The 21992-nt window shown below is 45.3% G+C and overlaps 1 protein-coding gene across 1 annotated transcript in view; it reads right to left on the bottom strand.

Moving 5' to 3' along the window:
- cep120 (centrosomal protein 120) overlaps positions 1-16432 on the bottom strand; it is a 45789-nt gene extending 29357 nt beyond the window's left edge. Inside the window, exons 1-5 of the mRNA XM_056280182.1 lie at positions 16245-16432; positions 12120-12276; positions 11373-11487; positions 7125-7269; positions 239-387 (exon numbers count right to left, since the gene is read on the bottom strand). Of these exons, the coding sequence (XP_056136157.1) occupies positions 239-387; positions 7125-7269; positions 11373-11487; positions 12120-12276; positions 16245-16293 (615 nt within the window). The 5' untranslated portion in view covers positions 16294-16432. The remainder of the gene's footprint in view (positions 1-238; positions 388-7124; positions 7270-11372; positions 11488-12119; positions 12277-16244) is intronic.
- Positions 16433-21992: the final 5560 nt, after the last annotated feature.

Here is a 21992-nt window from a genome sequence, read left to right as displayed (position 1 = left end):
GGCTACACTGTCCTTCTTGATAACTCTGTGACTGTGTGGACATTAAAGCAGCTGTCAGGTGTGCTGCGCCAAGGTAAATTGCACGTGCCCCCCCTCAATTTTTTTTAGCACCAGCCGCCACTGATTCAGACAGCTTGCGTCTCTTTTCTGTCGTCCACAGCAGTCAGACTGGTGAAACCCTGAAAGTGGTTTTGGTGGGGTTGGGGTTGAGGATTAGAGGTTTAAGATGGTTCCTTACCTGCTCCAGTTTGGTGGCGAAGGCCACAGTAACAGACAGGACAAACATCTGGGTACAGTGGTCTGGAGGTCCTATCTGATGGTAACCTTGATTCTGGATCAGCACAGCCTCCAGCTTCTCCGGGAGCAGATCCGTCAGTGCCGGGGAACCTGGGAAAGAGGGAAACAGAAGCAGAAAAGAAGAGGAGAGTGGAAAGGAGGAGAGGGGGGAAAAAGAGGTCAATCAATCAAGTTGCATTTTATATAGCGCTTTTCTAGCTGCAACAGTCACTCAAAGCGCTTTACAATTAATTAATTTACACATCATACACAGATGGCGTGTCAACTACGCAAGGTAACGACTGCTCAAGTATTAAAGGTACAATTCAGTTTTTTCTCTCTATTTAAGTCAGTCCCCTAGTTCAGCTACTATCAGCCCATTTTTTCTGATCCTCATGATGTCATCACACACTCATTTACATACAGCCAATCAGATCAAATTCTCAAACTATGAAACCCTGCCCACCCTTGCTTATACTTGTCAGTCAAAGTTCAGCTCCTGAATATTAATGAGGACCAGACTACTCCCTCATAGTTATAGATAAAGGTATAAATAATATATCAGTCATTTACAAATAAAACATTGTCCCTAAATGTTTTATTACACCATGTTCAAGGTTATTACACACGAAGAGTTAAATCAGTCTATTGATTTATGTCCGACTTGAAAAACCAACAACACAACACAACACATGTCATCCTAACAACACAATCCACAGAGACTGTGTGGAAATGAAAGGGGAACATGATGTGTTCAAACACAGAATAAAACACAAATCTAACCTTAGATCACATATGAGGATGGGTCACAGCACTCACAATACACACTGTCTCAGACATGACAGCACTCACAATACACACTGCATCAGACATGACAGCACTCACAATACACACTGCATCAGACATGACAGCACTCACAACACACACTGCATCAGATATGACAGCACTCACAATACACACTGCATCAGACATGACAGCACACACACAATACACACTGCATCAGACATGAAGGGCCCCCACAATACACACTGCATCAGACATGACAGCACTCACAATACACACTGCATCAGACATGACAGCACTCACAATACACACTGTATCAGACATGACAGCACTCACAATACACACTGTATCAGACATGACAGCACTCACAATACACACTGCATCAGACATGACAGCACTCACAATACACACTGCATCAGACATGACAGCACTCATAATACACACTGCATCAGACATGACAGCACACACAATACACACTGCATCAGACATGCCAGCACTCACAATACACACTGCATCAGACATGACAGCACTCACAACACACACTGCATCAGACATGCCAGCACACACAATACACACTGCATCAGACATGCCAGCACTCACAATACACACCGCATCAGACATGACAGCACTCACAATACACACTGCATCAGACATGACAGCACTCACAATACACACTGCATCAGACATGACAGCACTCACAATACACACCGCATCAGACATGACAGCACTCACAATACACACTGCATCAGACATGACAGCACTCACAATACACACTGTATCAGACATGACAGCACTCACAATACACACTGCATCAGACATGACAGCACACACAGTACACACTGCATCAGACATGACAGCACTCACAATACACACTGCATCAGACATGACAGCACACACAATACACACTGCATCAGACATGACAGCACTCACAATACACACTGCATCAGACATGACAGCACTCACAACACACACTGCATCAGACATGACAGCACACACAATACACACTGCATCAGACATGACAGCACTCACAATACACACTGCATCAGACATGACAGCACTCACAATACACACTGCATCAGACATGACAGCACTCACAATACACACTGCATCAGACATGACAGCACTCACAATACACACTGCATCAGACATGACAGCACTCACAATACACACTGCATCAGACATGACAGCACTCACAATACACACTGCATCAGACATGACAGCACTCACAATACACACTGTATCAGACATGACAGCACTCACAACACACACTGCATCAGACATGACAGCACTCACAATACACACTGCATCAGACATGACAGCACTCACAATACACACTGCATCAGACATGACAGCACTCACAATACACACTGCATCAGACATGACAGCACTCACAATACACACTGCATCAGACATGACAGCACTCACAATACACACTGCATCAGACATGACAGCACTCACAATACACACTGCATCAGACATGACAGCACTCACAATACACACTGTATCAGACATGACAGCACTCACAACACACACTGCATCAGACATGACAGCACTCACAATACACACTGCATCAGACATGACAGCACTCACAATACACACTGCATCAGACATGACAGCACACACAATACACACCGCATCAGACATGACAGCACTCACAATACACACTGCATCAGACATGACAGCACTCACAATACACACTGCATCAGACATGACAGCACTCACAATACACACTGCATCAGACATGACAGCACTCACAATACACACTGCATCAGACATGACAGCACACACAACACACACTGCATCAGACATGACAGCACTCACAATACACACTGCATCAGACATGCCAGCACTCACAATACACACTGCATCAGACATGACAGCACTCACAATACACACTGCATCAGACATGACAGCACACACAATACACACTGCATCAGACATGACAGCACTCACAATACACACTGCATCAGACATGACAGCACTCACAATACACACTGCATCAGACATGACAGCACTCACAATACACACTGCATCAGACATGACAGCACTCACAATACACACTGTATCAGACATGACAGCACTCACAATACACACTGCATCAGACATGACAGCACTCACAATACACACTGCATCAGACATGACAGCACTCACAATACACACTGCATCAGACATGACAGCACTCACAATACACACTGCATCAGACATGACAGCACTCACAATATACACTGCATCAGACATGAAAGCACACACAATACACACTGCATCAGACATGACAGCACTCACAATACACAATGCATCAGACATGACAGCACTCACAACACACACTGCATCAGACATGACAGCACTCACAACACACACCGCATCAGACATGAAGGGCCCTCACAATACACACTGCATCAGACATGACAGCACTCACAACACACACTGCATCAGACATGACAGCACTCACAACACACACCGCATCAGACATGACAGCACTCACAATACACACTGCATCAGACATGACAGCACTCACAACACACACTGCATCAGACATGACAGCACACACAATACACACTGCATCAGACATGACAGCACTCACAATACACACTGCATCAGACATGCCAGCACTCACAACACACACCGCATCAGACATGACAGCACTCACAATACACACTGCATCAGACATGCCAGCACTCACAATACACACTGCATCAGACATGACAGCACTCACAATACACACTGCATCAGACATGACAGCACACACAATACACACTGCATCAGACATGACAGCACTCACAATACACACTGCATCAGACATGACAGCACTCACAATACACACTGCATCAGACATGACAGCACTCACAATACACACTGCATCAGACATGACAGCACTCACAATACACACTGTATCAGACATGACAGCACTCACAATACACACTGCATCAGACATGACAGCACTCACAATACACACTGCATCAGACATGACAGCACTCACAATACACACTGCATCAGACATGACAGCACTCACAATACACACTGCATCAGACATGACAGCACTCACAATATACACTGCATCAGACATGAAAGCACACACAATACACACTGCATCAGACATGACAGCACTCACAATACACAATGCATCAGACATGACAGCACTCACAACACACACTGCATCAGACATGACAGCACTCACAACACACACCGCATCAGACATGAAGGGCCCTCACAATACACACTGCATCAGACATGACAGCACTCACAACACACACTGCATCAGACATGACAGCACTCACAACACACACCGCATCAGACATGACAGCACTCACAATACACACTGCATCAGACATGACAGCACTCACAATACACACTGCATCAGACATGACAGCACTCACAACACACACTGCATCAGACATGACAGCACACACAATACACACTGCATCAGACATGACAGCACACACAATACACACTGTATCAGACATGACAGCACTCACAATACACACTGTATCAGACATGACAGCACTCACAATACACACTGCATCAGACATGACAGCACTCACAATACACACTGTATCAGACATGACAGCACTCACAATACACACTGCATCAGACATGACAGCACTCACAATACACACTGTATCAGACATGACAGCACATGTAGGACGATGGAAGCTGCCAGCATGGTCTTATTAGTGGGCAGGGGTGGTGAGGTGCAGGTATATTGTCAACCAGGGAGGAATTTTGGCCCTTCTCACGTTCTCTGCTTAAATTCGTTTTCCATAGGGGCGTCCGGGTAGCGTAGCGGTCTATTCCGTTGCCTACCGACACGGGGATCGCCGGTTCGAATCCCCGTGTTACCTCCGGCTTGGTCGGGTGTCCCTACAAACACAATTGGTCGTGTCTGCGGGAGGGAAGCCGGATGTGGGTGTGTGTCCTGGTCGCTGCACTAGCGCCTCCTCTGGTCAGTCGGGGCGCCTGTGCAGGGCGATGGGGAACTGGGGGGAATAGCGTGATCCTCCCACGCACTACGTTCCCTTGGTGAAACTTTTCACTGTCAGGTGAAAAGAAGCGACTGGTGACTCCACATGTATCAGAGGAGGCATGTGGTAGTCTGCAGCCCTCCCCGGCTCGGCAGAGGGGGTGGAGCAGCGACCGGGTCAGCTCGGAAGAGTGGGGTAATTGGCCAAATATAATTGGGGAGAAAAGGAGGGGGGGGGGGTCTTCCATTTAACTTTCCCAAGCCTTGTGTTAAACTTGCGAGCAGTCGGTTTCACTGCGGTAATAAAGTTCTTTAAAAAAGCACCGCGGTGTGAAAATACGAACAGCCTCGTCTCGACATGAGTCAACATCCATCCTTCATCCGTGTTGAACGTAAAACAATCGTTAGGGGAAATGAACGGTGAATTTGAAACGTGACATGTTGTAGTTGCTGTATTTTAAGACTTTCACCGCGGTCCGTTCAACACCGAAACACCAGACAGCGACATGTGAACCAACGCCGGTGCTTTCACTCTCCTGCATGGATTATTATTATTGCCATTTCACAGAAACACTGCTAGAGGGCGACAGTTGTTCTTTTGAAAACCTGCATTTCTATTGTGTGATAAAATCAATGTTTTCCTTTCCACTGAAAATGAAAACACTGATTTTCACATTTGGCTGTCAGGGGATCGGTGTGCTGTGGTGCTGCTGTAGCTCACACGTGTCTGCTGCTAAGCTGCTTCATCCTACTGGTCAGGTCGACAACAGGTCAGCAGCCACACCGTGCTTCTCTCCATTACAGAGGCCACACTGAGCTGCAAACAGCTGCAGGGGAATTTAGGATTCAATCTGCCGGTATAACAGCTGAACGTTTTCATTTCCCTGTCAAGACATTATAGTTATGAAAGATTCTCTTTTCCCCCCTTTTTTCCCCCCAATTGTACTTGGCCAGCTGATCCAGGGAGGGCTGCAGACTACCACATGCCTCCTCCCATACATGTGGAGTCACCAACTGCTTCTTTTCAGCTGACAGTGAGGAGTTTCACCAGGGGGACGTAGCGCGTGGGAGGATCACGCTATTCGCCCCAGTTCCCCCTCCCCCCCCAAAAAGGTGCCCTGACCAACCAGAGGAGGCACTAGTGCAGCGACCAGGACACATACCCACATCCGGCTTCCCACCCGCAGAGATGGCCAACTGTGTCTGTAGGGACGCCCGACCAAGCCGGAGGCAACACAGGGATTCGAACCAGCGATACCCGTGTTGGTAGGGAACAGAACAGACCACTAGGCTACCCTGACACCCCGGTTATGAAAGATACGTTGATCCATCCATCCATCCATTATCCAAACCGCTTATCCTGCTCTCAGGGTCGCGGGGATGCTGGAGCCTATCCCAGCAGTCATTGGGCAGCAGGCGGGGAGACACACTGGACAGGCCACCAGGGCCATCACAGGGCTGACACACCCTCCTCCTCCAGGTGCTCCGGTTTCCTCCCACAGTCCAAAGACATGTAGGTCAGGTGAATCGGCCGTACTAAATTGTCCCTAGGTGTGAATGTGTGTGTATATATATCTCTATGATGGCTTGGCGGCCTGTCCAGGGTGTCTCCCTGCCTACTGCCAAATGACTGCTGGGATGGGCTCCAGCATCCCTGCGACCCTGTGAGCAGGATAAGCGGTTCGGATAATGGATGGATGGATATAGTATATATATATATATATATATATATATATATATATATAAATGTTGGTATCTTATCTGTGACATCTACAGCTATGACCGGAGCATTTCAATGCTTACCAGAGCAGAATGGACAGACTGCTAGTCAGAAAAATAAAAAACGAAACTGTTAGTTTCACTCATTCGTAGAATAATTCTGACACTTTATTTGGGGAAGGGTTAAACAGAGCACCACCACATCATTTACAGTCTCACATTCACACCTGTGAGCTTTTACCAGTCTTTTACTGGCGACGACTGGTAAAAAATATTTTATAACAACAACATAAATAAAGACAAAAAGGGAAAATAAAGACAAGCACACCAAACCAAAGCCCATTCAAAGTAAATAACCAATGAAACTTGTAGTTGTATAGCAGCTGACCTTGACGGGGTGGGGCCTTCTTGGCTTTGAACCTATCAGGAGAGGGCACCGAGGACTTGCTGTCGTTCTCCAGGGCCACGGCGAGGAGGATGGCGGGCCGCTGTTTGGTGTACTTGCTGCTCAGTAGGGGATACCACTTCGGTTCCTGACAGACACATTTAACACATCACTGTCCATTCAACCTCACACACCGACACCTCACACACAGAAGCTTCAGAAGTTAGGCTACTGTTCAACAATATAAAGCTACAAAATAGCTATAAAATTCAATATATTGTGATATATCGCGATACTTTAAGAAAGGCGATATATTGCAGTTTCATAGGCCTGTGTTCTTTGTACTTGTGCTACTTCCTGTCTCAGTTTACGTTTACAACACTTATCTAGCAGTTGTGGGGTTACACACAACACAAAATGTTTGTCACGAACCTTTACATGTAAATAATTAAAAATTGGTATAGTGGTCTTGAGAATGGATACAGTATCACACAAGATGATATTGCAATACTCACGTGTATCGATATTTTCTTGCACCCCTAATTCAAACTCATGTTAAACAGTAGTTGGTATACACCTGCTATCAATTAAAGTGACTGTGATTAACTCCAAATAAAGTTCAGCAGTTCCTGCAGGATCTTCCTGACATCTTCTTGGTTGCATCCAACTGCAAAAGCCTTGGTCCACAGAGAGCTTACAAAGCATGAATGGGAGGGATCTCATTATTGAAAGGTATGGATCAGGGGAGGGGTACAAAATAATTTTCAAGGCATCAGATATACCATGGAACACAATGAAGACAATCACCACCAAGTGGAGAAAATATGGCACATCAGTGATATTGCCAAGAACAGGACGTCCCTGCAAAATCGATGAAGACATGGAGAAGACTGGTCAGGGAGGCTGCCAAGAGGCCTACGGCAACATTAAAAGAGCTGCAGGAATTTCTGCCATGTTCTGGCTGATCCCTACCTATGATAATCTCCTGTGTTCTTCATATGTCTGGGCTATGGGGTAGGGTGGCAAGATGGAAGCATTTTCACTGAAAAAAAAAAAATCTATTCAAGCCCGGCTAAATTTTACAAAGACACATCCAGTCTCCCAAAACCATGTGGAAAAATGTCTTGTGGTATGATGATATAAAGGTTGAACTTTATATCACCATTGAGCCATAATTCCAAAGGGTATGTTTGGGGCAAAAACAACACAGCACATCACTAAACCAACACCATACCCACGGTGAAGCATGGGGGTTGCAGCGTCATGCTTTGCTTTTCTTCAGTCGGAGCTGAGGCTTTAGTTAAGGTGGAGGGAATCATGAGTAGCTCCAAATATCAGTCAAAAGCTGAAGCTGAAGAGGAATTTCACCTTTCAGCATGATAACCCAAAGCATAAATCCAAAACAACGAAGGAATGGCTTCACCAAAAGAAGATCAATGTTTTGGAATGGCCCAGCCAGAGCCCAGACCTGAATCCAAAAGAAAATCTGTGGAGTGACCTGAAGAGGCCTTTGCATGGGAGATGCCCTCCCAATTTGACTGATCTAGAAAGTTTTTGCAAGGAAGAGTGGGAAAATAATGCCAAGTACAGATGTACCAATCTGTTGGCGACAGGCATGGGCGCAAGTCCATGAATACTGGGATGGCATCCAGCGCTTTACTTGTGCCCCGTCCATGGGGTTAGTGATTGTGTCAGGAAGGGCATCCCACGTAACATTATGACAAATCATTTTGCGGCTTGACAAGACCATAATGGATCGGTCAAGGCCCGGGTTAACAACGACCACCATTAGTGCTGTGCCCTCACAGGGTACTGATGGAAACTATAAAAGCCGCTGTGGTGACCCCTGAGAAACCAAGAACAAGCCTAAAGAAGAAGACAGATGTACCAAGCTGATAAACTGCTACTACTACTTTCAGCTGCTCCCGTTAGAGCAGCTGAAAGTAGTAGTAGAGTCCATGTGACAAAATCGGCAGTATGACCTCCGAAAACTGCTGTCCATTGATGGTCTCCAGCTAACTGAGCAGAGCTGGGGCACGTTTTCACGAAGGAACATCAAATCAGTGCAAAGCTCATCCAGACAGAAGACCCACAGCTCTGACTGCTGAGGCATTTACACCAAGTCCCGACTGGGAGGGTGAATACTTTCAAACAAAAGAGATGTGCCATGAAAGTCTTTCATTTTTTCAAAAACAAATGTGCATAAATGAACAAAATAAGGGCCGTCCGGGTAGCGTAGTGGTCTAATGCCAAGTACAGATGGCAACAGGCATGGGCGCAAGTCCATGAATACTGGGATGGCATCCAGCGCTTTACTTGTGCCCCGTCCATGGGGTTAGTGATTGTGTCAAGAAGGGCATCCCACGTAACATTTTGCCAAATCATTTTGCGGCTTGACAAGACCATAACGGATCGGTCAAGGCCCGGGTTAACAACGACCACCATTAGTACTGTGCCCTCACAGGGTACTGATGGAAACTATAAAAGCCGCTGTGGTGACCCCTGAGAAACCGGGAACAAGCCGAAAGAAGAAGACAGATGTACCAAGCTGATAAACTGCTACTACTACTTTCAGCTGCTCCTGTTAGGGGTCACCACAGCGGCTCATCATGCCAGCCACCTGCACGTCCTCCTTCACCACATCCATAAACCTCCTCTTTGGCCTTCCTCTTTTCCTCTTGCCTGGCAGCTTCATATTCAGCATCCTTCTCCCAATACGTGCCAAGCTGGTAGACGCTTACCTAAAAAGACTGAGTACTGCAATAAAATCAAAAGGTGCTTCAACAAATATTAGTTTAGGGGTGTGCACACCTATGCAACCAGGTTATTCTAAGTTTTGTATTTCTAATTATTTTTCCCTAAAAGTTTTCAGTTTGATTTTCACTTAAATTTTACAGGTTGCAATTTTACATTAAAAGGTGGAAAAAAGTTCTGATCTTGGTTTCATTTTTTTTTTACATCACAAAAACCTGCCATTTTAACAGGGGTGTGTAGACTTTTTATATCCACTGTTATTAATCAACCAGCCAAAAAGGGCAGTTATAAGAAGAAGAGTGACCAAGAGACTGACTACAAAATTCAGTCTGAAATGAGACCGTCTGAAACTTCCCCATTATTCGTGGGGAAATTTAAGTCCCACTTGGAGTTAGCAAGAGTCCATGTGACAAAATCGGCAGTATGACCTACGAAAACTGCTGTCCATTGATGGTCTCCAGCTAACTGAGCAGAACTGGGGCACGTTTTCACGACGGAACATCAAATCAGTGCAAAGCTCATCCAGACAGAAGACCCACAGCTCTGACTGCTGAGGCATTTACACCAAGTCCCAATACTTTCAAACAAAAGAGATGTGCCATGAAAGTCTTTCATTTTTTCAAAAACAAATGTGCATAAATGAACAAAATAAGGGCCGTCCGGGAAGCGCAGTGGTCTATTACATTGCCTGCCAACATGGGGATCGGCGGATCGAATACCCTTGTTACCGCCGGCTTGGTCGGGCGTCCCTACAGACACAATTGGCTGCGTCTGTGGGTGGGAGGCCGGATGTGGGTATGTGTCCAGGTCACGGCACTAGTGCCTCCTCTGGTCGGTCGGGGTGCCTGTTCAGGTGGGAGGGGGTACTGGGGTGAATAGCGTGATCCTCCCACGCGCTACGTCCCACTGGTGAAACTCCTCACTGTCAGGTGAAAAGAAGCGGCTGGTGACTCCACATGTAACGGAGGAAGCATGTGGTAGTCTGGAGCCTTCCCCGGCTCAGCAGAGGGGGTGGAGCAGCGACTGGGACGGCTCGGAAGAGTGGGGTAATTGGCCGGGTGCAATTGGGGAGAAAAAAAAAAGAAAAGGGGGGGCGGCTTGTTAATTAATTAATAAAAAAATAGTTTGCTTTATAATTGTGTTTAATGTGTAGTGTAATGGAAGGGAGGTAAAACATTTCAAAGCACTACAATTTAAAGGAGAAACCATCTCAAAAATTCGGGGATGGGGTAAATCCTTGGGATGGTACTGGGGTCAGAGGTCACAGAATTTATTCTTGTCAGCGTGTCTATCAGGAATTTCTGCGACTGTTCTTGAGCATGACACCCGAGCCCCTATTTCCGCCAGCAGGCACTGCTCCTGGCTAACCTCCTCTCTCTCTCGAGGTGAAACGTGTATGAAGACATACATCTTAAGATCTTAAGTGCAGTTACGGTCAAACAAAACGTTTTACCTGCCTCTTTGAATCAAATGTCAGTGTGGTCTGAGAGAACGAACCTGTTTGACCTCTTGTGCCAACCGGAGGTCCAGGATGATGTAGCCAACGCACTCTTTAGCGCGGTTGGTGGAGTCGATTGCAAAACACTGCAGCTTGATGGGAGTCCTCTGCAATCTGCAGAGACAAGATGGACAACATGGAGGGGACATAACACCAGCCAACAGAGACTACGGGATTCAAACTAATGGAACCTAATACCTACTGACACCTTCAACCTTTTCAAGACAAACTCAAAACATTGGTTTAAGAATCACAAAACCATGCACTTAATAACTGCTTTTTCCGTGACAACTTGTCTCCTGTTTTATTGTTTTTAAATACCGGAGTAAGGGTCTGTTGTGTTGAACTGTTCATGTTTTTGAGTTGTGTCTTACGACTGTACCCCCTGCTCAGACCGATCCATCGACAGGTTAACCTGATAGATCGGCCTAGACAATACTTATAGCAACTTTGAAATGTAACTATAAAATATTCCTATTTCAATATCATGTGTTATGTTTAATAGTCCCAGTGAGCATTTGCTTTTTTTTTTATTACAAATACTGACAACCCTGACAATATAACAATCTCTTAAAATAAAATCTTAAAATTAATATAAATTGTTATTTTAAATTTGGTGACTCAAAAATTACTCAGTTAAAATTTCTGATCCCATGACATCAAAAAAATAAATAAAACATCAATAGTCAACAAGTGAACAGGGAGGTTAAGCTGTAGGTATTAGAGAAGAGGAGCTGGGTGTTAACCTGTGTTGGTGCAGAGTCCTGCGGTCCAGCTCCCAGGCCAGCTCAGTGCTGAACTGAGGCTGGTCGCTGTGCTCCACGGGGTCCGTAGCGAGCTGCTCCCCATCAAACTTGGCCTGCACCACCAGGCTGAGGCGCTGGCTCTTTGGGAAATGCCGACCTGGTGAGAAAAATCTCATTTTAAGCTGAGACTCTTGAGGGCAAAAGGAAAACGAATTCTTAGATTGTGAACAACAGCCAAAAACTACAGACAAATAAAACATTCCTCAGACCTTTAAATACTTTATGTACAACAGAAAGGTGACAGTGACAATAAAGTGATTCATTTGATTAGCATGAGTCGAGTTTCCATGATAAAACACTGTAATGTTGAGAAAACAGCACACACAGTGGATATAAAAAGTTACACACCCCTGTTAAAAAGGCGGGTTTTGTGATGTAAAAGATGAAACCAAGATAAATCATGTCAGAACTTTTTTCCACCTTTAATATGAAATTGCAACCTAAAAAATGGAAAATGATGGATTGCTCCCTCCAGGTTGGGGATAAGTTGCTGCCTCAAGTGAAGAAGTTCAAGTATCTTGGGGTCTTGCTCACGAGTGAGGGTAGGATGGAGCAGGAGGTTGACAGGCGGATTAGTGCAGCATCAGCAGTAATGGGGACGTTATACCGGACCTTTGTGGTGAAGAGGGAGCTGAGCCGGAAGGCAAAGCTCTCACTTTACCAGTCAGTCTTCCTTCCAACCCTCACGTATGGTCATGAGCTTTGGGTAGTGACCAAAAGTGTGACATCGTGGATACAAGCGGCTGAAACTAGTTTCCTCCGTAGGGTGTCTGGGCTCAGCCTTAGAGATAGGGTGAGGAGCTCGGACATCCGGAGGGAGCTCGGAGTAGAGCCGCTGCTCCTTCGCGTCAAAAGGAGCCAGTTGAGATGGTTTGGGCATCTGATCAGGATGCCTCCTGAGCGCCTTCCTTTGGAGGTTTACCGGGCACAGCCAACTGGGAGGAGACCCCGGGGTAGACCCAGAACTCATTGGAGGGACTACATGTCCAATCTGGCCTGGGAACGCCTTGGGATCCCCCAGGAGGAGCTCGAGGGCGTTGCTGGGGAGAGGGACATCTGGAGTGCCCTACTTAGCTTGCTGCCACTGCAACCCGACCCCGGAGAAGCGGCTGAAGATGAATGAATGAATGAATGAACCTAAAAAATTCAAGTGAAAAACAACTGAAACCTTTAAGGGAAAAAATAAGTATAAATAAGTATAAATAACTTACAATAACCTGGTTAAATAAGCATGAACACCCTTAAACTAATGCTTTGTTGAAGCACCTTTTGATTTATTGCAGCACTCACTCTTTTTGGGTAAGACTCTATCCACTTGGCACATCTTGACTTAGCAATATTCCCACTCTTTCTTGCAAAAACTTTCTGGAGCCGTCAAATTGCCAGGGCATTTTCTGTGCACAGCCCTCTTCAGGTCACCCCAGATTTTCTACTGGATTCAGGTCTGGGGCCATTCCAAAACCTTGATCTTCTTTTGGTGAAGCCATAACTTTGTTGATTTGGATTCATGCTCGAGTCATTGTCCTGTAAGGTGAAATTCATCTTCAGCCTTCTAGCAGACGCCTGAAGGTTTTGCACCAAAATCGACTGGTATTTGGAGCCATTCATTATTCCCTCCATCTTAACTAAAACCCCTGGTGGAAACCCACGCAGACATGGGGAGAACATGCAAACTCCACACAGAGGAAGACCTGGGACAACCCCCAAGGTTGGACTACCCCGGGGCTCAAACCCAGGATCTTCTTGCTGTGAGGTGACTGCGCTAACCACTGCGCCACCGTGCCACCATGGTATATCTAATGCCTTGGAAATGATTTTGTACCCCTCTCCTGATCGATAACTTTCAACAGTGAGATCCCGTTCATGCTTTGTAAGCTTTTTGTGGACCAAGGTTTTTGCAGTTGGATGCAACCAAGAAGACGTCGGGAAAAATCCTGTAGGAACTGCTGAACTTTATTTGGGGTTAATCACAGTCACTTTAATTGATGGCAGGTGTATACCAACTACTATCTAACATGAGTTTGAATGTGATTGGTTAATTCAGAACACAGCCACATCCCCAATTATAAAAGGTTGTGCATACTTACACAACCAGGCTATTGCATGTTTTGAATTTTTATTTTTTTCCCTTCTAAAATGATTCTGATTGTTTTTCAGTCTATTTTTATTGGTTGCAATTTCACACTAACAGTGGGAAAAGTTCTGAAATTATTTATCTTGGTTTCATGTTTTTTACATCACAAAACCTGCCATTTTAACAGGGGTGTGTAGACTTTTTATATCCACTGTAGACAAGAATGTTCGCTGAGAGTTTAGGAGCATTTCATTCAAATCTGATTGAAGAGAGACACTATGTTCAGACAGGACCGATGGCTCCAGAGAAAGCCTTTGTTTTCATTTCTGCACTTTTACCAGCAGCTATGGTCACAAAGATAACTATGGATTTACCATCCATCCATCCATTATCCAAACCGCTCATCCTGCTCTCAGGGTCGCGGGGACACTGGAGCCTAACCCAGCAGTCATTGGGCGGCGGGGGGAGCGACACTCTGGACAGGCCGCCAGGCCATCACAGGGCCCACACACACACACACACACACACACACACACACACACACACACACACACACACACACACACACACACACACACACACACACACCTAGGGACAATTTAGTATGGCCAATTCACCTGACCTGCATGTCTATGGACTGTGGCAGGAAACCGGAGCACCCGGAGGAAACCCACACAGACATGGGGAGAACATGCAAACTCCACACAAAGGACGACCCCCAATGTTGGACTACCCCGGGGCTCGAACCCAGGACCTTCTTGCTGTGAGGTGACCGCACTGACCACTGCACCCCACGTGCCGCCACTGGATTTACCAGTTAGATACAAAATTATTTGACCATACAAAGACAATGGAGAAGTTTGTAAAGTGGAAATATTGCCTTTAGTGGTTAAAAGGTGGGAACTTACACTATTTAAATGGCTACAAATCACTTGTGACAATAAACATGTCACCTCTGCCGTGGACATGCTGTAGTCTCAACATCCAGCAGGCTAGTGAAATAATGAAACTGTCCATCTCGTGGTGTGTCAGCCTTGGTGGACGTGGAGGAATACAAAGTTAATTTTGTTCTGCTTTGCTGGGGCGGCACGGTGGTGCACTGGTTAGCGCGGTCGCCCCACAGCGAGAAGGTCCTGGGTTCGAGCCCCGGGGTAGTCCAACCTTGGGGGGGTCGTCCTCTGGGTGGAGTTTGCATGTTCTCCCTGTGTCTGCCGGGGTTTCCTCCCACAGTCCAAAGACATGTATAGGTCAGGTGAGTCGGCCACACTAAATTGCGCCTAGGTATGAATGTGTGTGTGTGTGTGTGTGTGTGTGTGTGTGTGTGTGTGTGTGTGTGTGTGTGTGTGTGTGTGTGTGTGTCTCGACCCTGTGTGATGGCCTGTCCAGGGTTGTCTCCCCGCCTGCCGCCCAATGACTGCTGGGATAGGCTCCAGCATAGAGCAGGATAAGCGGTCCGGATAATGGATGGATGACTGTTTCAAACAAGCACAACAATAAACAAAGCACAAACAATAAACGGAATAGGAAACAGGAAATAGAAAGCAAACTGAACACAAGCAATGGCGAACAAGAAGAAACGTTACAATATGTAACAGCAGAACAATAACAAGAGAACGAACACAACAATGCACCACGTTCTGGAAGCCACCTAGCTAGCGTCAGCTGGGGGTCCTCGGTCACGGTTAAATCACGCCGCCATGGGAACCAGCAGCTAGCTAAAACACTTAGAGCACACTGGCGTGTTTTGGATTTTAATTCAACTTCTAAGCACCGACGTGTGTTTACTGGAGAACAATCAACCCAGCAGCGACAGACGGTCAACTGGTTTCCACGGCAACCCGGCTACCGTCCGCTGGGACGGGGGGTCTCCGATAACTTGTAGTACACTCACATGGACAACGTGGACGCGGCGTCTGATGAAATACGCGAGCTCCGTAATTTCAGTGTTACGATTAGAAAGCTTGACTGATTATAATTTTTAAACCTCTCACCCTGAAGGACAGACACGACGACGAGGAGCTGGTCCGTCTGCGGAGCCATCGGGGACCGCCGAGCACGGGTCGGAAACTTCTGCGGAAGTTCGTGCCGTCCGATTTAAATAATGAACTGAAACAACAAAAGCAAAACAAAACCCCAACTTCTGGACGGAGACCGGCGAGTTTTAACTCCCGAGACGGGCTGTCCGTTGAACACACCCGCCCTGTCCTGGCGCTCCGCCGCCTCCCACTCTGAGTTCGAATTGGAGACGTCGATAAGGACGCAGGGGGATTGATCGCCCTCTGCCGGCGGGGAGTGGTACAGCGGGACAACGCCGACACCGGCTTTATTGACAATTCGTAAAACAAATCCCAGAAAACCGAACCAGCTCACCTGGACTCAACGTTTGTTGAGAGAAAGTGTCATCGCTCATCTGAGTGGCACCCTTATAAACAATAGATCGGCATAATGACCTCACTTAGATGAGTTGTGTCCAGATGAACTGATTCAACTGTCTGGGATTTCCCCCACCTGGATTACTGAGCATGCGTTAAGACTTTATAAAACCAATAAACATGTTATGTAACGTGCATGGATAAGAAGACACGCTGGCCGCTGGCTGGCGAATCAAACTCCTTAGTCGAGCGGTTAGCGATGCCTCCTGCGGTGCGGGCGATACGGGTTCGCCTCCCGGCCGCGGCAGTTCCTGTGGATGCGTCGTCCCCCAAATTCGCTACAGTATCTTCTTTGATCTGCACTTAAATGATACATGCAAGATACAAAACTATTGAAACTGGTTTTATTTGCTGATAACACGAACATATTTTGTTCTGGTGAGAATTTACAGCACCTTTTGGAGGTGACCACAATAGAAGTGGAAAAATTAAAACAAATTCTTTAAATCTGGACAAAACAAAATTAATGTTGTTCGGGAATTATGAAATAAACACCGAAGTAAAATTCGTGATAGACCATGTCCGACTAGAAGGATTATATTGTAACGTGCATGGATAAGTAGACACGTTGGTCCTTGACTAACGATTCTGACCCTTTAGTCGACTGGTTAACGTTGTCGCTTGCGGTGCAGGAGATACGGGTTCGCGTCCCGGCTGTGGCGACGGTATCTCGGACTGCCCCCCCCGAATTCGCTGCAATATGAAAATAAATTCCTAGGTGTGATACTTAGACCACAAAATCTGCTGGAAACTTGTGTGAGCAAAGTTGGCGAGGAGCATTGCAGTCAGTCATGAGGAAAGCCAGTCACGTTCTGCATCATAGATCACTGCACACTCTGTATTGTTCATTTATTTGAGCTACTCTGTGGAGGTATGGGGTAACACCTACAAAACCAACCTACAACCATTATGCATACTACAAAAAAGAGCTGCAAGGATAGCTGACAATGTAGGATAACGTGAGCACACCAGCCTGCAAGTTCAGGGATTTAGTAGAATTTAACACAACACAAGTAATGTTAAAAACAAGAAACAATCTCCTACCGAGTAATATACAACAAATGTCCTCAGGTAGAGAAGGGGAATATAATTTGAGAGGGAAATTACACTTCAAGAAATGATGTGTTGGTTCAGCTTTGAAGAGCATGGGGCATTTCAGTCCGTGGGGTAAAATTGTGGACCAGTCTGAGGTGGAACTCAAACAAAGTACAAAGATTACACAGTTCAAGAAGAAGCACAGAGGTCTGATTATCAAGCGATACGGGGATGATGAGGAGTTGTGTTAACTAAGTTTTATTTATCACTGAACATTTCTTACTACATTTTTCATTCTTCTTTCTGTGACACCGAGTGGATATTTGGGGTGTACGTAGCACCGAGATCTGTTTATTCTTGGTACATGACATTAGGATGTGTTTTTCTTTTCTTCTTTGCTTTCTGTCATGTTTTTGATGTGGTTTTTTTTTCTTTTTCTGTTACTGTCCACAGTAGTTGAGTTTGTATTGTGCAGCACAACTTGCAGGGAATGTGAACTATACAGTACAGAGGGAATTGAGTTTGAAATGTATAGTAGCTGGATTCACTTAAGAGTAGGTGGGAAGGGGTAGAAAAAATAAGTGTCTACTTCCTCCTACCCCCTTTTCAACATGTGATACAAAATCTGATGCATATGGAGATTTGTTCACTGAGTTGGATGTGTGGACTTGTTGATCACTTCAGGTTATTGGCAATGGCTTATCTGCATGTTGTATCCTGCTTATTTACATGTTCAGACTAAATCATCATTCATTCATTCAATTCTGGTATCCTCTTTCAGAGTTGTGTTCTGTAAACTGTGTAAACACAACATCCACTGCATGTTGTCCGTCTCGGGAGAGAGATCCCCCCTCTGTTGCGCTCCCTGAGGTTTCTTCCTGTTTTTTTCTCCCTGTTAAAGGGTTTTTAGGCCCTTGTTCCCTATCCGACGCGAGGGTCTAAGCACAGGATGTTGTGTAAACATCCTGTCCAGGGTGTTATACAAAGCCCACAAATGTGTAGTTTGTGATAATGGGCTATACAAATAAAATTGACTTGACTTGATTTTGAACTGCTGGCTGTTAAGCTCTATGGACCTACACCCACCATTGTTGCTGCTCTGTACAGACCACCTAAGGCATCGAATATTTTCATCATTTAACTCTCAACAGTTTTAACCACCCTTGGTGCAATGTCTCCGAATATAATCCTAATGGGGGGGTTTAAATGTTCATTTTGATAACTGACAATATGTTCACCAAAGATTTTAAAGCGATGTTGGATTGCTTTGACCTAACACAATATGTCAACTTTACAACCCCCACCAAGGGGCATATCCCTGACTTAGTTTGCTGTTCCAGCATTGCACCATATAAGATCCCCTCTGCTGAACTACCCACCTCTGACCATAAAGCTGTGTTATTCAGCACCAACCTACTGCTCAGTAAATCAAGGGTGCTTTGTACCATGTCATACCGCAACATCAGATATGTTAATCCAGATGATCTCTCAGCAGTTTAATTACCTAGAACCCCATTCCTGCTCTCACCTCCTCACTCCCTGATCTTATGGACTACTACAATAATATTTTATCTTCTGCACTTGACACTTTAGCCCCCCTGAGAACACAGGTTGTCTCATTTGCCCATACAGCTCCCTGCTACACACCTGAACTACATCAGCTCAAGGCTATAGGTCAATGCCTCAAGAGGCTTTGCACCAAGATTGGACTTGTTGTTCACAAACAAATGTATTCAGATCACATCCTCCATTACAAAAATGCTCTTTCAACAACTAAAACATCATATTATGCAAATATCATCAGTACAGTTGAAGGGAATACCGGAACTCCTTTCTCCACAATTCAAAGGTAACTAAATCCACCTGAAACCAATATGAACAGTAACCTTTCTAATGAACAATGCTCTGCTTTTTTTTGTTTAAGTTTTTCAACTCCAAAATTAGTACCATTCATGAGCAGCTAGCCTCTGCTAACATCATGCAGACTGATTTACCATCAGCAAGCACCATGAAACTGTCCCCACCCACTGTCCTATGTGACTTCAGTCTTCCGACTGAAAATCATATTTTGGAACTTATTACAAAGTCTAGCACCTCCACATGTCACCTGGATCAAATTCTCATAAGCTAAAACATGCCTGAACATTTTTAATTTAGATTCTGCTGACCAAAACAACTACCAGCCTATTTCCAATTTACCATTCATCTCCAAATTCCTTGAGAGGGTAGTTGTATCTCAACTCCAGATCTGCCTTGATAACAATAATCTCTTTGAACAATTCCAATCTGGCTTTTGCCCCAAACATAGAACGAAAACAGCCCTGGTTAAGATCACCAACGACCACCTTTGAGCAGCTGACTACAGATTTCTCTCTATCTTCATCCTCCTTGACCTCACCGCAGCCTTGGATACTATATCCCATCAGCTCCTCGTGGATCGTCTGGCTAGCATTGGAGTTGGGGGCACTGTGTATCAGTGGTTCGCTTCCTACCTTACATACAGGACACATTTTGTAAAAATTCAGAAATCCTCGTGGAGTTCCATAGGGTTCTATGTTGGGGCCACTCCTGTTTATTATTTACCTCCTCCCTCTTGACAACATCTTCCGGCACTATGGTATCCATTTCCACTGTTATGCTGATGATACACAGCTTTATGTGTGCACTAAGCTCACTTCCACTCTCCCCTCCAGTAACCTCACTGCTTGTCTCCATGATATACAGATATGGATGACTAACAATTATCTGAAAATTAGTAGTACATTGGCACTAAATCTACACTCTCAAAAACTAATATTTCCTCACTCCCCATTGCTGGAGCCACCATACCTTTCTCCGCTCAGGCTAAAAGCCTTGGTGTTATCCTAGATAGTACCCTTTCCTTTTCCAGTCATAAAAACAGTCTCCTGGACTGCCTTTTGCCATCAGTGAAACATCTTCAGACCACGCCCTGCTTTAACACAACACTCCACAGAAGTCTTAGTCAATGCTTTGGTCACATCACACATTGCAATCCTAGCAGGCATCCCCAACAAACTTATTTACTGACTTCAACTCATCCAGAATTCTGCAGCATGGATTATTACGCATTCGAAGCCCACTGACCATGTCTCTCCCCTGCTGATTCAATTACACTGACTTCCTTTGTCACAGCGGATTAATTTTAGAATTTTTTTTTTATTAACATTCAAAGCTCTTCATAATCTATCCCCTGCTTATCTCACACACACCTCCTTCAGCCTTACACTCCATCTCGCTGCCTGCAGCACCAGCAGGTCTATTGGCATTACCAGCCATCAACCTCGGCACAATGGGTGCCAGGGATTTCTCCTATGTTGCATCCAACTCTGCAACTCCATCCCCCCCATCACATCCGCTTACTGGACTCCATTACAGTATTCAAAACTGCCCTTAAAACCTACCTTTTAAAACTAGCATACTCACTTTAACAGCATTAACCATCAAATTCATCTTTTTTTCTATGTTAATTCCTGCTTATATGTGCTCTATTGCTTATCATGTGTTTTATTGTTGATTGCACTGTTATTTAGTGCTTTGTTTTATTGTGTTTGATGTAAGGTGACCTCGAGTGTCATGAAAGGTGCCTTTAAAGAAAATTTTCATTATTATTATTTATGGAGCAGAAATCCAAGACGTGTGTTATTTCTTTCAGTCTGGCATCGGAAGAAACAGTCAACAGACAAAAAAAACTATATATAAACATCCTTTAATCATGATTGCCAAACATATGAATTAAGGCATATACAGTATAAAAAAGCAACAGCAGTTTTTATGTTTATACGATTTCAATGTTATTAAGTCGACACACCAGGCGGTGAACTGAACATACCAAGCAGCCTTATAAGACAACAACGTGTCTGAGAAAGATGAGTGTGTATTGTAAACAGGGTTCATAGCACTATATTCAAGTAATAGAACAACCACTTCTACTATGGCGGTAAGGTGTTGTGTGTGAGGCAGAGCGGCTGGGACGGAGGGCCGGAGTGACGCCGTTTTCACCGTCGGCCATATTGGCTCCATCGTCATGTAATCGGTGAGTTTCTATCAACTGGCTTTTGTCACCACAGCCGGTATTGTGAGGGGAGAGTGGCACCAATAACACAGTTTGGCCAAACTGTCCACCAGTGGGCCCAGAGAGAGCAGGATCTACGTGGGCATTAAGAAAGCTTGGGAGCGGGATGGGAAAGGATGACAGGAATTAGATGGCGCTTGCGATTCCGAATAAGAGGCCGCTTCCATTCGGACAGTTTG

The sequence above is a fragment of the Lampris incognitus genome, chromosome 1 (genome assembly GCF_029633865.1).
Source record: "Lampris incognitus isolate fLamInc1 chromosome 1, fLamInc1.hap2, whole genome shotgun sequence".
Taxonomy (NCBI): domain Eukaryota; kingdom Metazoa; phylum Chordata; class Actinopteri; order Lampriformes; family Lampridae; genus Lampris; species Lampris incognitus.
Note: the sequence above shows the minus strand (reverse complement) of the source record. Positions and strands in the feature narration are given on the sequence as shown.